This window comes from Odontesthes bonariensis, chromosome 23 (assembly GCF_027942865.1).
Source record: "Odontesthes bonariensis isolate fOdoBon6 chromosome 23, fOdoBon6.hap1, whole genome shotgun sequence".
Taxonomy (NCBI): domain Eukaryota; kingdom Metazoa; phylum Chordata; class Actinopteri; order Atheriniformes; family Atherinopsidae; genus Odontesthes; species Odontesthes bonariensis.
The window spans coordinates 29,497,236-29,512,480 of NC_134528.1; the positions used below are offsets into that span (position 1 = coordinate 29,497,236).

Below are 15,245 nucleotides of genomic sequence, written 5' to 3' on the forward strand. Positions count from 1 at the left end.
ATTAATATTCATGAAGAAGCCTTGTTGGACGGATGGTCTCCAACAGCAACAATGTGAAGACACTGTGTCCTTTCCACCCTCCCTTGAGGTGAAAGGCAGGCCCCAGAATGGTACCACTTCCCCTGCTTCCTGGGCTCCGAGCCACCACAACACAAACACACACACACACACACACACACACACACACACACAAACTGCTAAGAATTCTGGACACACTGAGCAATCCTTTCTCTCTGAATAGAAATGTACTCTTTCTTTGGTGTTTTGCTGGCATTAACTGTTTGCATTTTGTTTCCACAACCTCTTTAGTAAACAGGGGGATGATGTCACCTCCTGGATCCGTGGGAAGCTCAGTGACTTTACACTTTATACCCGCTGATATCAGGACGAGTATTTGACTTTGAATTAAGAACTCTCAGCAGAATCCTACCTTTAGGCTCGTGTTGGAGCGTGGGTGGCTGAGGTTGTTGAATCTCCATGGTTCAGATGGGGTGTCAACGGGCCCCCTGTGGAAGTCAGGGGTCATACCATCAGTCCCAGGAAGCTGGAATATGCCCATGGAGATGGGCCGCTCCTTCCTGGAGACAGGGAGAATCCAAAGGAAGAATGACTCAAGAGTGACATCTTTAAAACAAAGAAACTACCAAACACCTTTTCATAGAAGCTACACTTTACCAAAGAGGATAAAAAGTAAAAGACTAACGCCGAACCGGCAGATCTGAGTGTCCATATGCTGAAATAATCACAACATAAATGCCAATTTTAAGTAAGTTTGACGTTTCCCTCCGCCTGTTAGCTCATTAGATGTCGGTTCGTTTTACACAAAGCACATACAACCCCGATTGTATCACAGCTGGAACGCAGTCTGTAATTTACAAACCGCATTAACCAAAACCATTTTAAATGAGCTTTGGTCCAGAGAAGACACTGTTTTTTTTTTTTTTTATCATGTTCACATGGCTGTGAATCATGTCTGTATTTAATGCAGCGCCACCTGAGGGCCTGAAGATCACAAGCATTCAACACTGATTTTGGGTTGTGTCCCTTGAGCACAGACGCGCCTTCTGATTGACTCTTATGATAATATTAAGTACTGGAGATGACGGAATAATAAAAGTGTTTCCAATCTTGAGTTGAGCAACATTATTCTGAAATTGCTCTGCAATTTGTTGACACAATTTTTTTTAACAAATTGCTGAACCTCTGCCAGTCTTTACTTCTGAGACTCTCTAAGGTGCTCTTTTTTTAAAATACCCCATCACTTTACCGACCTGTAGTTAATCAACATAATCAGCTGTGAGCTGTTCCTCCATCTGACTTACCTCTCCAGACTTCTGCTGCCCCTCCCCAGTTTTTTTGTCATCAAACTCAGGAAGTAGTAAGATGTCTCACATTCAGCATTTGATATGTTTTCGATGCTTATTGTGAAAAAACATTGATTTATGAGATTTACAAATCACTGCTTCCTGTTTTTTATTTTCATGTTACGCAGCATATCGCCTTTATGGAATTGGGGGTGTAAATTGATATTTTGAAGAAGAAAAGTTGAGTAATCACCAAAGTTTAGTTATTTAACTAAACAGTAAAAACCTTATTTGGTCAATAAAGAGCTCTTATAAGGGGACCCAGCATGGTGCAAAGACATGCAAGTTATAGTTTGCAATAAAACGAGAGAATGGGGAAAGGGATGCTCCATAAATCCCGTTTGACACGTTTCCATTAGTTGCGGAGGCTTTTTCCGTATGAGGTCCCACAGGGAATGCGACAGTCGGTTAAAAAAAAAAAAAAAGACAATTCATTCAGAACGACGAAGTTTTGTGTAACTAAGCCCGATTTTGCTATTTGCCCGAACTATTGAGCAGAGTGAGCAGAACAATGGCTGCTATGGTGAACACAGCAGCCGGCAAACAGGGATGACAAGCAGAAGCCCAAAAACAATGGGCTCACCACCATGTTGAGAGGAACGGGTCACATCAAGGTCATTTTGGGTGATCAGCAACAGAGATAAAAACTAAAATAAAACTACACCAATTCCAGTTTTAATGCGAAAATATAATTTCAAAATCAAAACAATCCCAAATAGTAATAAACTCTGCATTAATGTAAACATGTGAAGGGGATGTAGTCAAGAAATGACTCATTCTATTTGTACCTCTCTTGACCTACTTTCAGTGTGCGGTGTCATGCTGTCTGACTGTAACACACCCACATGGCAGCAACAAGGAGACTGCAAGGCTACAACCCGGCTTTGGCTCCAAAAACAGAGGCAAAGCTCAACTGTGATACGCACTTATGCACTGAAACAACACACACATAATAGCCGGTACCTGCTTTGTCTGGGTAAGGAGGGTAAGGAGGGCAGGGCAGGTAAGCCTCCGGTAGAAACAGAGTAGTGAACCAGCAGCAGCACAGACAGAGAGACCAGCACAGCAGAGTTGATGACCACTGCTCCCCCGACAAAGCCAAAAACAAACAGCAGCATACACCCGGGGCTCATGGCCCCCCCAGATCATGGCCCAGTGCCTCACCACAGACTGGGAGGTTGGAGGGCACCGTCGGGCACAGCCGGGTGGGAGCCGAGCTGTTTTGGTTGCACTGCTACAGCTACATTCACAGAAGAGGTGAGAGATGGTATATTCCTGTGGCTGAGAGCCACCAGCGAGCACAGAGCAGTGGGCTCTGGATGCTGCAGCTCAGTGCTGAGACAGACAGAGTGAGAGCAGGTCATAGGCGGAACAATGTGTCAGCAGCAGTAATCCTGATGGATTCAGCAGCGTGGAGCAGGGCAGAGCATCCACAGAGGCTGCTACTCCACTGGCAGCCCATTCGGCTTTCCTTCCTGCTTTACTCTTCCTATCATCTGCCGAGATGCTGCTGTGCAGTCTAGAACACTCCGAAGCTCTCCCCCTTTCGCTGTCATAGCACCCACCACCACCCCTCCCTCTCAGTCTCTCCCCCTCTCTTTTGGATGCTGAGGCAGCTTGTTCCGTATGCCTCCTCTCAGGCTGCAGCTTACTGGCTGCTAAACAGGAGGCCTGATTAAAGCTGCATGTCCCTGTGTGAGGGCATTGTGCAGTGGACTGTAGAAGATACATTTAAATGTCAAACGTTACAGTGTACGCATACCTCGTAGACCTTTTGTTTCACAGAGGATCCAATGACACGTGCTGACATGGAGTGAAAGAAAAAGCAACTTTCCACATAGAGGGCTTCCCTCATGCTCAAAGGGAAATTGCAGTTTTGAAGCAAGAAGTCACAAAAAAAAAACTATATTAAAAGAAAGAATACAGTTTTATTTTGTAAAGTACAACACAGTACAACTGGATTAAAACCATACGAGGAAAATGTTGCTCTCAGCTCAGTATCAGAGGTCACTGTGTTCAGGACTCCTCTGAGCAGCGCCCTCTCCTGGCACAGAGTATCTCTGCACACCCCACCACAGATATACAGATACGAAACACTGTGTTGGAAATGTTGAATGACCTAAATTGCCTCAAGAAGTGTGGTCTCTGAGCTCCGTCCAGGAATGAGCCTGTGAGTTGCATTTATAGTTCAGTCTGTTGTCCAGGTGAGCACCCAGGGATCCGTAGTCCTCCAATCATCTTCTCTGTCCATTCAAGTTGAGGCCATTGCTCCCACACCCTGCCACAAAGTGGTGGACTATTTCCCTGCCATCACTAGCTGTTTTCACACTGAGATCCGCTACCATCCAAATTGCCACTTCATCCCGCGTCGAGCAATGTGAAGGCTTGGCGTGTTAGGTGATCCGTGTCGCCTGAAGCCGAGTTCAGGGGGCGTTGCCTAGTGGCAGAGCGTCACACGAAACACATAAAATGTTGGGCGTGTACAATGACGTAGGCACAACCCATGCGTCGGAGGTAGGTTTCTAGCCAGCCCTTCCAGCAGAGGTCCATCTTTCACCGTCCCCGACATGTGGTGGTAAATAACGTCCTCTGCTCGGAGGCGGAGGAGCTCGCGGACCTCCTTGTCTCCCCAGTTGGCACATCTTGCAAAATGTCTTGAACTTGCAGAGTAGACCTTGAAGTGAAACTTGTCCTCACCTGTGGCTGTTGTTCTGATCAGCTGTCCATTCTGTCTTTTAAACTCCTCACGTCACGTCACGCCCACGTCCGACCCGCGTCAATTGCTTTCACATCAAATTCGGCTCGGCAAAAGACTAGGGTCCGACGTGGGTCGAATGGCGAATCGAGTTGACACCCCAGCCCGGATCGTCAGTGTGAAAGGAACAGCGGACACACTAAATTCGCGAATTAAACGTGGGTTCTTCCTCAGTGTGAAAGGGGCTACTGATAAACCTGCATTGTCATCTGAGCATTTCTGGAGATGGTTGGACTGACTACCACAACTGGGTAGGATGTCTTCCACAGCCATGGAACTGTCTCCTGGCTCATGCTAGGGGTGAAGAGGTGCTGCAGAGTCTCACAGAACTGATCTATGCAGGCCTCTGGGACCCCTAAGGCTGACTCTACCCAGACCTGCCGCCTTGTTTCGGTACAGTCTGAAACGTATCAGTCTGGATCCAAGCGGCTGGCAGACAAAGGACCAACAGTCACTGCCAACCTCAGTGACCGATTATTGAACATTATCAGATGTAGATTTGTGTAAAAATGGACCTCCTTATTCAGTAAAAGACAAAAATGAAGTAGGCCCCAGAAAAGCCTGAGGACACTGGATGAATAACAGGGTCTATTAACTGTGAGGAATGGAAGAAAAAAAAAACCACACATCACGAGCCCAGGGTGAAACTGAGTCCTCCGACTACCACACTGTAGTTGGAATATACCAATCACTGCACATCAACTCTGAAGTGTGCCAACTATCTTTGGATAAGGACGCTTCTTGGCAGTCAGCGGGACACTGAGAAATCTCTGACTCGACAGGGTGACACTGTTAGCAAATTAGTTCAAATTATATCCCAGACCGAGTACAAAACAAGATATTAAAACAACGATGAAGTAATGTGCATATTAAACAGAAGCTCCTCTGACCATTCTGGCTCCGTGTGCTCTGCTCTGATAGATGGGCAGCGGACCAGAGCTCAGCATCCCCTTGGAGCAGATTACTTTAGCAACGGACAAACTTTTTGCTGGAATTACACGGCATCCTCAAGCCTGACAACCTGCGGTCATAAGCACTCCTCTTTCACACAGTTCATCAAAATAATCTGAAAATATGAATTGCTACGTTCAACCAATAGCTTCATTTTGTGCAGTTTTTTTTTTTCTTCCCCCAATTCAATTGATGCAGGTTTCAAATTTTCTGTTTTATCTTTAATGTATTTTTTTCCTGTGGAGAGAATTTCTCTGACCCCATTCCTGCCTTTGCTCGTAGGGAGGATCTTCTGTCTGTGTTTGGCAGTCGAGCTTTCAGTGTCACTCACCCACGAATAAATAAAACACAGTAAGCACTCATCTTCTAGAGTTTGACATCCAACCCACACTGAGCCTTTGTAATTCTAATGAAAGGGAGAGGCTAATGACCCCACATGGGACAGCCGTACTTTAAGTAAGCGGAGTTTGACTTTCTGAAAACACAGCAGCCGTCTAACCGTGTTCTGGCTGGTGTGCCCGTGTCAGAGGGCTCTGCTGCTGCGGATGCATGTTGGTGTTTGGTCCTCTCCAGGTGCTCCATGTAGCTGTGGATCATCTGAAAGGCACATAACACAGACCAATGGCATTAGCTCAACTGAAATAATCGTGTGGATGGAAATTCTATGTATTCTGCAAACAAGATGACAGAAAGGTGTTGTCAAATGAAATTCTGCAAATTAAAACCAGATGCATTTGTAAATGGTCTAAAGTACTCTACTATCTCAAACTGTCACCAGTATGGCTGCTGGCATATTAAACGCACTGCTTTCAGGCACAGCTGTGGCAGCCAGACTCACAAAAACGATGTTGATGTACCAGCAATGTGTTGGTGACGGATGAGAGGTGTGACACCGAGACATCCGTTAGTGATACATAATGGACGACTGACGGAGACGGACCAAAGGGTCAGCAGCAGCTTTGTTAATGTCATAGGCCATTGTTTTCTGTGTAACCAACTCATTTCCTAAACATTTTGTTGTTAACTAGTTTAAATCAACCAAGACTGAAACTACTAAAATATTCCTCAAGCTCTTGATTGAGAAATACATACGGTAGTTTGGAGTTTTCTATTAACCGTTTCTGATTTAATTTACTCGCTCACTCTTTCCTCTACATCCCATGCATCTGAAAAGTGCATCGGGAACACTGATCAGTCACAGGTCATTTGATTGATCACTTGTTTATGGCTACAGAGCGACCTTACAACGAAAATGAGTGAAAACGTGCAGCATTTTTGCATTTATCGGTTCAGTGTCTACGTGCATTTTAAAATTCATTTTTACTAAGCATCATGTAAACTAAAAATCAGTCTCCTCTGCTGCACTTTGTCATGATTAGTCCATCTCTGCCGTGCTGTGTGCTGCTCTCCTGTATCACAGCCATTCTCAGCTGGTCAACATATGTAGCTGTCAAGGAAAAAAAAACAAAAAGCACAGCACCCAGCGTGTTTTTAGGAGGGCTCCTCTTTTTGTGTGTAGCCGCTTAACCCATTTAGGCCTAAAACGCCTGGAAAAGAATGCCTGTAAAACCTATGGGCGATTTCAGAAAGACCCCCTAAAACCTGAAGTGTTTCTGGAAATTCAGCAATTGTGTCAACGCCTACTAAATGATTGATTTCTCAGCCTCTGTAGCAGATAGAAACAAAATTCAAAAAGTATTTGAGAGCTTACACCTGTGGCTTTCTTTGGAAATTGAGTTTATTTACATACACCTTCACGAAAATAGAAAATGTAAAAAGTAAAGTGCAGGAACAGCACTATTTTCAATTAGAAAACAGTAATAAAATAAAATAAAATAAAATTTAATTTTATATTTAAATTATTTATTTTAAATCGCCAGTAATCTCTTCGTACTGGCAGCACAAGGAGTCCCATGCCCATACACATTCCAATAAACATTTTCATCTCCGGCACAGTTACGTGGGACCACCTTGCCATCTTTGCTCGAGCTGGAGTCTGAAGTACCTGGTCACTGTATCTATTCGTCTCGGAAACGAGATGAGCCCAAAGCTCCTCAGTAAAAATATGATTAAATGCCTGCAACGGTGTGGCATCTGCAGGTAAATCGACTTTCACCCCTGGTGTGCGGTTGAAATATCTCCGTCGATTACGGTGGTAATTGTCAGTCTTCCACTCACAATCAAACCCTTCAAAATCATCCTCGTCGTTATCGTCATCTTCAAACATATGTGCTAGCCATAAATCTCTATCAATTGGGTCAGCACGTTCATCAGCATCATCAAAGCCAAGAAACTCCTCACAATCGCTACCGTCTGAAAAAGACGTGTACGCTTTCCCGGCCTTAAAAAGGTAGAATAACGAAACAGCGCCCCCGGCTTTAAAGGTAGAAATGCGGCTATGCTTTCCTGGTCTAAATGGGTTAAACACACCGCTTTCAGGCACAGCTGTGGCAGCCAGACTCACAAAAACGATGTTGATGTACCAGCAATGTGTTGGTGACGGATGAGAGGTGTGACACCGAGACATCCGTTAGTGATACATAATGGACGACTGACGGAGACGGACCAAAGGGTCAGCAGCAGCTTTGTTAATGTCATAGGCCATTGTTTTCTGTGTAACCAACTCATTTCCTAAACATTTTGTTGTTAACTAGTTTAAAATCAACCAAGACTGAAACTACAAAAAATATTCCTCAAGCTCTTGATTGAGAAATACATAGTTTGGAGTTTTCTATTAACCGTTTCTGATTTAATTTACTCGGTCACTCTTTCCTCTACATCCCATGCATCTGAAAAGTGCATTGGGAACACTGATTACACAGGTAATTTGATTGATCACTTGTTTATGGCTACAGAGCGACCTTACAACGAAAATGAGTGAAAACGTGCAGCATTTTTGCATTTATCGGTTAAAGCAATACCATGTAACATTTCTACCTTAAAATAACAGCTTGAAAAAAATTGTGCGGCTAGAATGAGTTTTAATATTACGATTGGCCTGTCTCCTATGCCCTTCGGGGGTCTGAGTTGGAAAAACTGCGCTATGTAACTTTGCTGGAGCGGCCCGGGAGCTGAGCGGAAGTACTTCGACTTGCTTTCTGGCACACCTACCGCAAAAACAAATAGACCCCTCTCACGCTCCCAGGTACATTTGATTACTCTTACCTTCTCGGTCGACATAGCTTGCACCTTCTGACTCCTCGCCGGTTCGTCAACAAACGTGAAACGTGAAAGCGAAAGGGTGTTGTATTTACGACAGTGTAACCGTACATTACCTCCAAGCCTGTAGGGGGAGCTCCATAATGGGCTTTTTGAGAAGTTACATTGTATTACTTTAAGTGTCTACGTGCATTTCAAAATTCATTTTTACTAAGCATCATGTAAACTTGCTTAGTGAATAAAAATCAGTCTCCTCTGCTGCACTTTGTCATGATTACTCCATCTCTGCTGTGCTTTTCTCCTGTACCACAGCTGGTCAACGTATGTAGCTGTCAAGGGAAAAAAAACAAAAAGCACAGCACCCAGCGTGTTTTAAGGAGGGCTCCTCTTTTTGTGTGTAGCCGCTTAAAACACTTGAGAGTTAAAAAGCTTTAACTGTCTGATAACCAGAAAACTGAGGATCAACTTGTTCCCTCTGTGTCTGTCTCAGCAGTATTCTGAGAAAAATGATCAGAAAAGGAAATAAAAAAATAAAGGGTGGGAACCGCTTGGCTGGACACAAGACATTGATGCAAATAATATTAATAATGTGAACACAACAAAGCTCAAACAGTCTGTTAAAGTGAATGAGCCATAGTAACAGCAGATCACACAGAAGTGTCCCTGAACCCTCTGACAGGAGTTTTATGTAAAGTTGTTTAACCTATAAGAGACCTAAAAAGCATCTAATTGCCAAAACAGTACCCTGTGGAGCCCTAGTACTGCATTCCAGTGTTCCAGAAACACATCTCCCCATCCTGACATACTGTGGTCTGGCAGACAGATAGTCTATAATCCACGATGTCAGGGAGGGGGCCACACCCATACATAGAAGCTTGTCTTTCAGTATGGGAGGCTGTATGGTGTTGAAGGCACTGGAGGAGTCAAATAACATGATTCTCACATATGAACCAGGCACATCCAGATAAGGATATGCCCGATGCAGCATGTACAGAATCGCGTCTTCCAGTGAAGACAGTGATATAAGTGGGGAAAAGATATTGGTAAAACCCAGACCAGCATACCTCAGTGTGTCTCTGATGAAGAGCATTGTATTCCTTCTTGAGTTCTGCTTCTCTCTCCTCAAATCTGCCAACTGAATCAGAGAGAAACTGTTAAAATAACAGCATACTGTAAGATATATATATACATATATATGTATCAGCTTAACGATAAAAGTTGTCTTGCTGTTATACCAACTCAGGCCAGCAGAGGGCCACAATGCATCACAAGAACTGTCCTTTAAACCAAACTTACTTTAAATGTATCATGAGATCACGTCCTTTCAACATCATTCCAGTTTTAACACATGCTTAAATTATAGTCTAAAACCATTTCAGCTCATCAGTTTTGTTGTTATAGAGCTCTGAATATGTTTTAGCTCAATTTCAATGAGGTCTTCATCCTAAAACTCCCAATCACACAGCAAGGAAGAAAGCAATAAACACAAAAATCTCAGTTATATCCAGCTACAACTTACTGATTCCAGTTTGAGGCTCTCAGGTGGCTGTTTGTTTGTAGGCAAAAAAGCAAAGCAGCTGTTACAGATGTTATTTAGCTTCAAGCCATGAAAGTGCAGAGAGCTGAACATTAAAACGCTGCTCTGAGCCGCAGTGAAGGCTCATTCACAGCACCTTCTGTCATGAATGCCTCAGGCTCTGCAGCACAGGTTTAAGGTCTGAAACAGCAGATGTTTAACAAGGCTCTTAGTTCACAGAGCGCATATATGTAAATAGTGATAAAAACTGTGAATCGGTGCGATTTTGAGGAAGTAAAGGTTGAAAAATAGAGCAGAAACAACTATGGTCTGAGATAGATGTGTGCAGAGAAAGACGAAGTGATCTTCAAGGAAAGTCCCACATGCAAAGTTGAATATTTCCAGCTGAAAGGACACATCTGATCGCCAGCTATCTTCTTAAGAATAGATATCAGGTTTGGATGGTTTGTGGAAACACAACCGTGTTCTAATCTAGGTTTCAATCGAGCAGAAAGTTGAGAAAAACAAGCGTTTGTTAAAGGGGTAGTTCGCCATTTTGCACATTAAGCCCTGTTTTTAGGTAGTCTGGGGTGAATTATAGATGTTCTGATCACAATTTGGATATTTGGTGCTGAACGGAGCATTTAGGTATCCACTGCGGCAGCCCCCCCACCTTTGCATTGAGTCAATGACCACTCAAGCAAACAATCATAAAACGGCATTAAACTTTCGTTTGCAGAGACATGAAACTCACCGTGTGGTCTGTGGTGGACAGCGATACGTTGGCTCGAAAATCACCGCGAAATACGCTTCCAGAGAAGTTATATTACCATTATTGTCCGTCTTCATTGATTTGTATTGTACACAAACAACGCACTATCGCCACCTAGTGGCTGGATGTCTTGCTGCTGCTATTCAACGGTGTCTGGAAAAATAGGTCCACCAAATGTTAAAACAACTGTTAGAAGGCACATTTCGCTGTGATTTTCGGGTCAATTTATCGAAATTGACCCGAAATTGACCCGAAAATCGCAGCGAAATGTGCCTTCTAACAGTTGTTTTAGCATTTGGTGGACTTGAGTGCTTGAGTGGTCATTGACTCAATGCAAAGGTGGGGGGGCTGCCGCAGTGGATACCTAAATGCTCCGTTCAGCACCAAATGTCCAAATTGTGATCAGAACATCTATAATTCACCCCAGACTACCTAAAAACAGGGCTTAATGTGCAAAATGGCGAACTACCCCTTTAAGTGATGAATCAGTGAGACGACAGCATGACAGAGTCTGTCCGTCGTGTTTTGGGTCATTAGTTGCACATAACAGAACATGACGGTCTCTGAATTATAATGCCAATAAAAAAAAATGTTTTTAAATAAAAATCATATCAAAAAGAAGTGACTGGAAATAAATCGGAGCAAGTAAGCAGTCGTCAAAGTGAGCTCAGTATGTTTTCCAGTGATGGGAACTAACAGCGGCATCTCACTGACAACACTGCCGCCGATCAAAGGAGAAAATCTATCACAAACAGAAAAAAGGGGAAGTGTCACATCAGAGGAAATAGAAAGAAATTTGCTGGGAACTGTCAAATTTCCCCTCAGCATAATAACGGCTGGCGCATGTGTTGATCGGGTCATGCAGGCATCAGGAGGGTTTTCTCTTGGAATGCCCTGGAAACACAACCTCCCCCTGAGACACGAGGGCTGCGCAGTGAGTCCCTTACATTTCAGTCTTATCATTTCACACTTTAGAGGTGGATGGAAAAGGCCGCTGCCCACCAACTGTACGTGGAGCCTTCAGGCTAATGGCTGCTTTTACTTTTCATATCAGACCAATAAAAAAGGTGAATAAAAAAACAAAACACAGGCAGGTTAAGGTTAAACCAGGGTAAAGCCTGGCTGGAGCACGTTTAATCAATTCAATTAGAGCTTGTTAAACGGACTTGGCAGGCAAACATTCATAGTATGTTACTACGTCCTTTATTCAGCAGGAACATGGGAGTCCATCTAGCCTCTGGCACATCACAGTCACAAGACCTACAAGCTATCAATGCTGCTCACACGGTATGTGGCCTGGCTGGCCGTGCACAGCTTTGGAATAATAGAGCAATTACCAGTATATAAAAAAAAAAAAAAAAAACGATGTAGAACGCCATGGACTTACTCTGGTCTGCGTAGTTTTTACTCTTCAGCTCCAGGTGGCGTGCGTGGGACTCCAACGTCACCAGTCGACACTGGAGATCCTTCTTCTCACCATCCTGGGAATCTTCCAAGGCAATGTACCTCTGTAGATAAACACAAAGAAAGACAGACATTTATCATCAAGTCACTGACAGGAACAGGAGTAACACAAACGTGTGAACTTCCACCGTCAGGCTGCTGATTAGTTTCTGAGTGCATAAAGAGGCAGAAGAGTCCCACGTGTGTGTGAGCCGTCAGTTCTTCTTAAATGAGCTTGCAATAAAAACCATGTGAGCCGTGAGAGAGAGAAATGTCAAGGTTGTTCCATCTCAATGGATTTGAAAGTATGAAGTGAAGCGGACTAAAAGGTAAATAAGCACAACAACACATCACGATGATAAGAGTAACATTAGGAATCTGATTATTTCCTGGGATAACTGGGGATTAGTCAAACAGAATGGATACTTGGAGCTTTGACCATGTTTTCAAATAGTCTCCCGCCATCCATCCGACATCAAATCTAATCCATTTAACGCCGGCTGAACCGCTGATGGCTGCTCACACTTTGTGATGAGATTCAACTGATCAAACTTTATCAGGCTGGTGAGCTGTGGTGCTTTGCAGTTTAGCAGACAAAAATCCAAAATTGACCCCCAAGCACTTAAAGGGATAGTTCGACTCTTTTGACATGAAGCTGTATGACATCCCATACTAGCAATATAGTTTATGAACATTTTCTTACCCCCCACTGCGTGCTGTGAGCCGAGTTCCAGACGCTATTTTCTCTCCCTTCGTATTACAGATAAAGTCATTGTAGTGGGTGACTTTAATATTCATGTAGATGTTGAAAATGACAGCCTGAATATGAACTTTAATTCTATATTGGACTCTATTGGATTTTCTCAGAGTGTTCACGGACCGACTCACTGCCTTAATCACACCCTTGATCTTGTGCTGACTTATGGCATTGAGAGTGAACAGTTAACAGTGTTCCCTCATAACCCTGTCTTATCTGACCATTTTCTGATAACCTTTGAGTTTACATTACTTGACTATACAGTTTCTGAGAAGAAATTTACATATAGAAGGTGTCTATCAGAGGATGCTGTAACCAGATTTAAAGAATTAATTCCATCATCCTTTTCTTCACTGCCATGTGCAGATATGACAGAGGACGACTACCTAAACTTTACTCCAGCAGCACTTGACTCTCTTGTTGACAGCACTATAGTTTCAATGCGTACAGCACTGGACAATGTTGCCCCTCTGAAAAGGAAGGTAATCAGTCAGAAGAGGTTGGCTCCTTGGTATAATTCACAGCTGCGTGCTTTAAAGCAGACTGCAAGAAAGCTGGAGAGACAGTGGCGTTCCTCTAATTTAGAAGAGTCTCAGTTAGTCTGGAAAGATAGTTTAATAACGTATAAGAAAGCCCTTCGTAAAGCTAGAACTGCTTATTATTCATCATTGATAGAAGAGAATAAGAATAATCCCAGGTTTCTTTTCAGCACTGTAGCCAGTCTGACTAAGAGTCCGAGCTCTGCTGAGCCAGTTATTCCTTTAACTCTCAGCAGTGATGATTTCATGAGCTTCTTTATTAATAAAATTGTTTCTATCAGAGAAAAGATTGATGGAGTCCTTCCCACTATTATCAGTGATGTATCATCAAGTACAGCAGCTTTAGAAGTATCTTTAGAACCTGATTTGTATTTAGACGGCTTCTGCCCAGTTGATCTCTCTGAACTAACAACAGCAATAGTCTCTTCTAAACCATCAACTTGTGTTTTAGACCCAATCCCAACCAGACTGTTCAAGGAGGTTTTCCCATTAATTGACACTTCCATATTGGATTTGATCAATCTGTCTTTGTTGACAGGATATGTACCTCAGACTTTTAAGGTTGCTGTAATTAAACCTTTACTTAAAAAACCTACTCTTGATTCAGAAGTGTTGGCTCATTATAGACCTATATCCAATCTCCCTTTTATGTCTAAAGTTCTTGAAAAAATAGTTGCAGCTCAGCTTTGTGATCACTTACACAGAAATAATCTGTTTGAAGAGTTTCAGTCAGGATTCAGAGTGCATCATAGCACAGAAACTGCACTGCTGAAAGTTACCAATGATCTGCTCTTAGCCTCTGATAGCGGACTTGTGTCTGTGCTTGTCCTGTTGGATCTCAGTGCTGCATTTGATACGGTCGATCACAGTATCTTATTACACAGACTTGAACATGTTATTGGGATTAAAGGAACTGCATTAGGCTGGTTTAAGTCATATTTATCTGATAGATTTCAGTTTGTTCTTGTAAATGAAGAATCTTCCTCACACACCAGAGTAAGTCATGGAGTTCCCCAGGGTTCTATGCTTGGACCGATTCTTTTCACTTTATACATGCTTCCATTAGGTAACATTATTAGACAGCATGGCATAAATTTCCATTGCTATGCTGATGATACTCAGCTGTACTTATCTATAAAACCAGATGAACCCAATAGGTTGGTCAGACTACAAGCATGTCTTAAAGACATAAAGACCTGGATGACTCAGAACTGTCTGCTGCTAAATTCAGACAAAACTGAAGTCGTTATCTTTGGACCTGAGCGTTTCAGGGAGAAATTGTCTAGCTATATAGTTACTCTAGATGGTATTTCCTTGGCTTCTAGTTCTACAGTGAGGAACCTTGGAGTTATTTTTGACCAGAATTTATCATTTGACTCGCATATAAAACAGGTTTCTAGGACTGCCTTCTTTCATCTTCGTAATATTGTTAAAATCAGGAACATCTTGTCTCAGAGTGATGCAGAAAAACTAGTCCATGCATCTGTTACTTCAAGATTGGACTACTGTAATTCTTTATTATTGGGCTGTCCCACATATTCTCTGAAAAGCCTTCAGTTGATCCAAAATGCTGCAGCCAGAGTTCTGATGAGAACTAACAGGAGAGATCATATTTCTCCAGTTTTAGCTTCTCTTCATTGGCTCCCTGTTAAATTCAGAATAGAATTTAAGATTCTTCTCCTCACATATAAAGCTCTTAAAGACCGAGCTCCATCATATCTTAAAGATCTCATTGTAAGATATTTTCCTAACAGAGCACTTCGTTCCCAAACTGCAGGTTTACTTGAGGTTCCCAGAGTTTCTAAAAGTAGAATGGGAGGCAGAGCCTTCAGTTATCAGGCCCCTCTCTTGTGGAATAAGCTGCCAGTAAATGTCCGGGAAGCAGACACCCTTTCCACTTTTAAGACCAGGCTTAAAACTTTCCTTTTTTATAAAGCTTATAGTTAGGTCTGTTGAATCTGATAGTGTATCTGCTAGTGTGTCTTGTTC

General features: G+C 42.9%; 1 protein-coding gene across 9 annotated transcripts in view; it reads right to left on the reverse strand.

The window, feature by feature from the left end:
* The window catches only part of spag9b (sperm associated antigen 9b), a 49,517-nt gene that overhangs the window by 19,124 nt on the left and 15,148 nt on the right, over positions 1–15,245 (reverse strand). For 6 of the 9 annotated variants that reach the window (XM_075456776.1, XM_075456773.1, XM_075456772.1 and 3 more), the window contains exons 2-5: positions 11,905–12,025; positions 9,294–9,364; positions 5,570–5,667; positions 431–578 (exon numbers count right to left, since the gene is read on the reverse strand). In XM_075456776.1, coding sequence (XP_075312891.1) covers positions 431–578; positions 5,570–5,667; positions 9,294–9,364; positions 11,905–12,025 — 438 coding nt within the window. Of the gene's footprint in view, positions 1–430; positions 579–2,327; positions 2,842–5,569; positions 5,668–9,293; positions 9,365–11,904; positions 12,026–15,245 lie in introns of those variants that run through there. The other 3 variants (XM_075456778.1, XM_075456775.1, XM_075456777.1) reach the window with 2 other exon arrangements.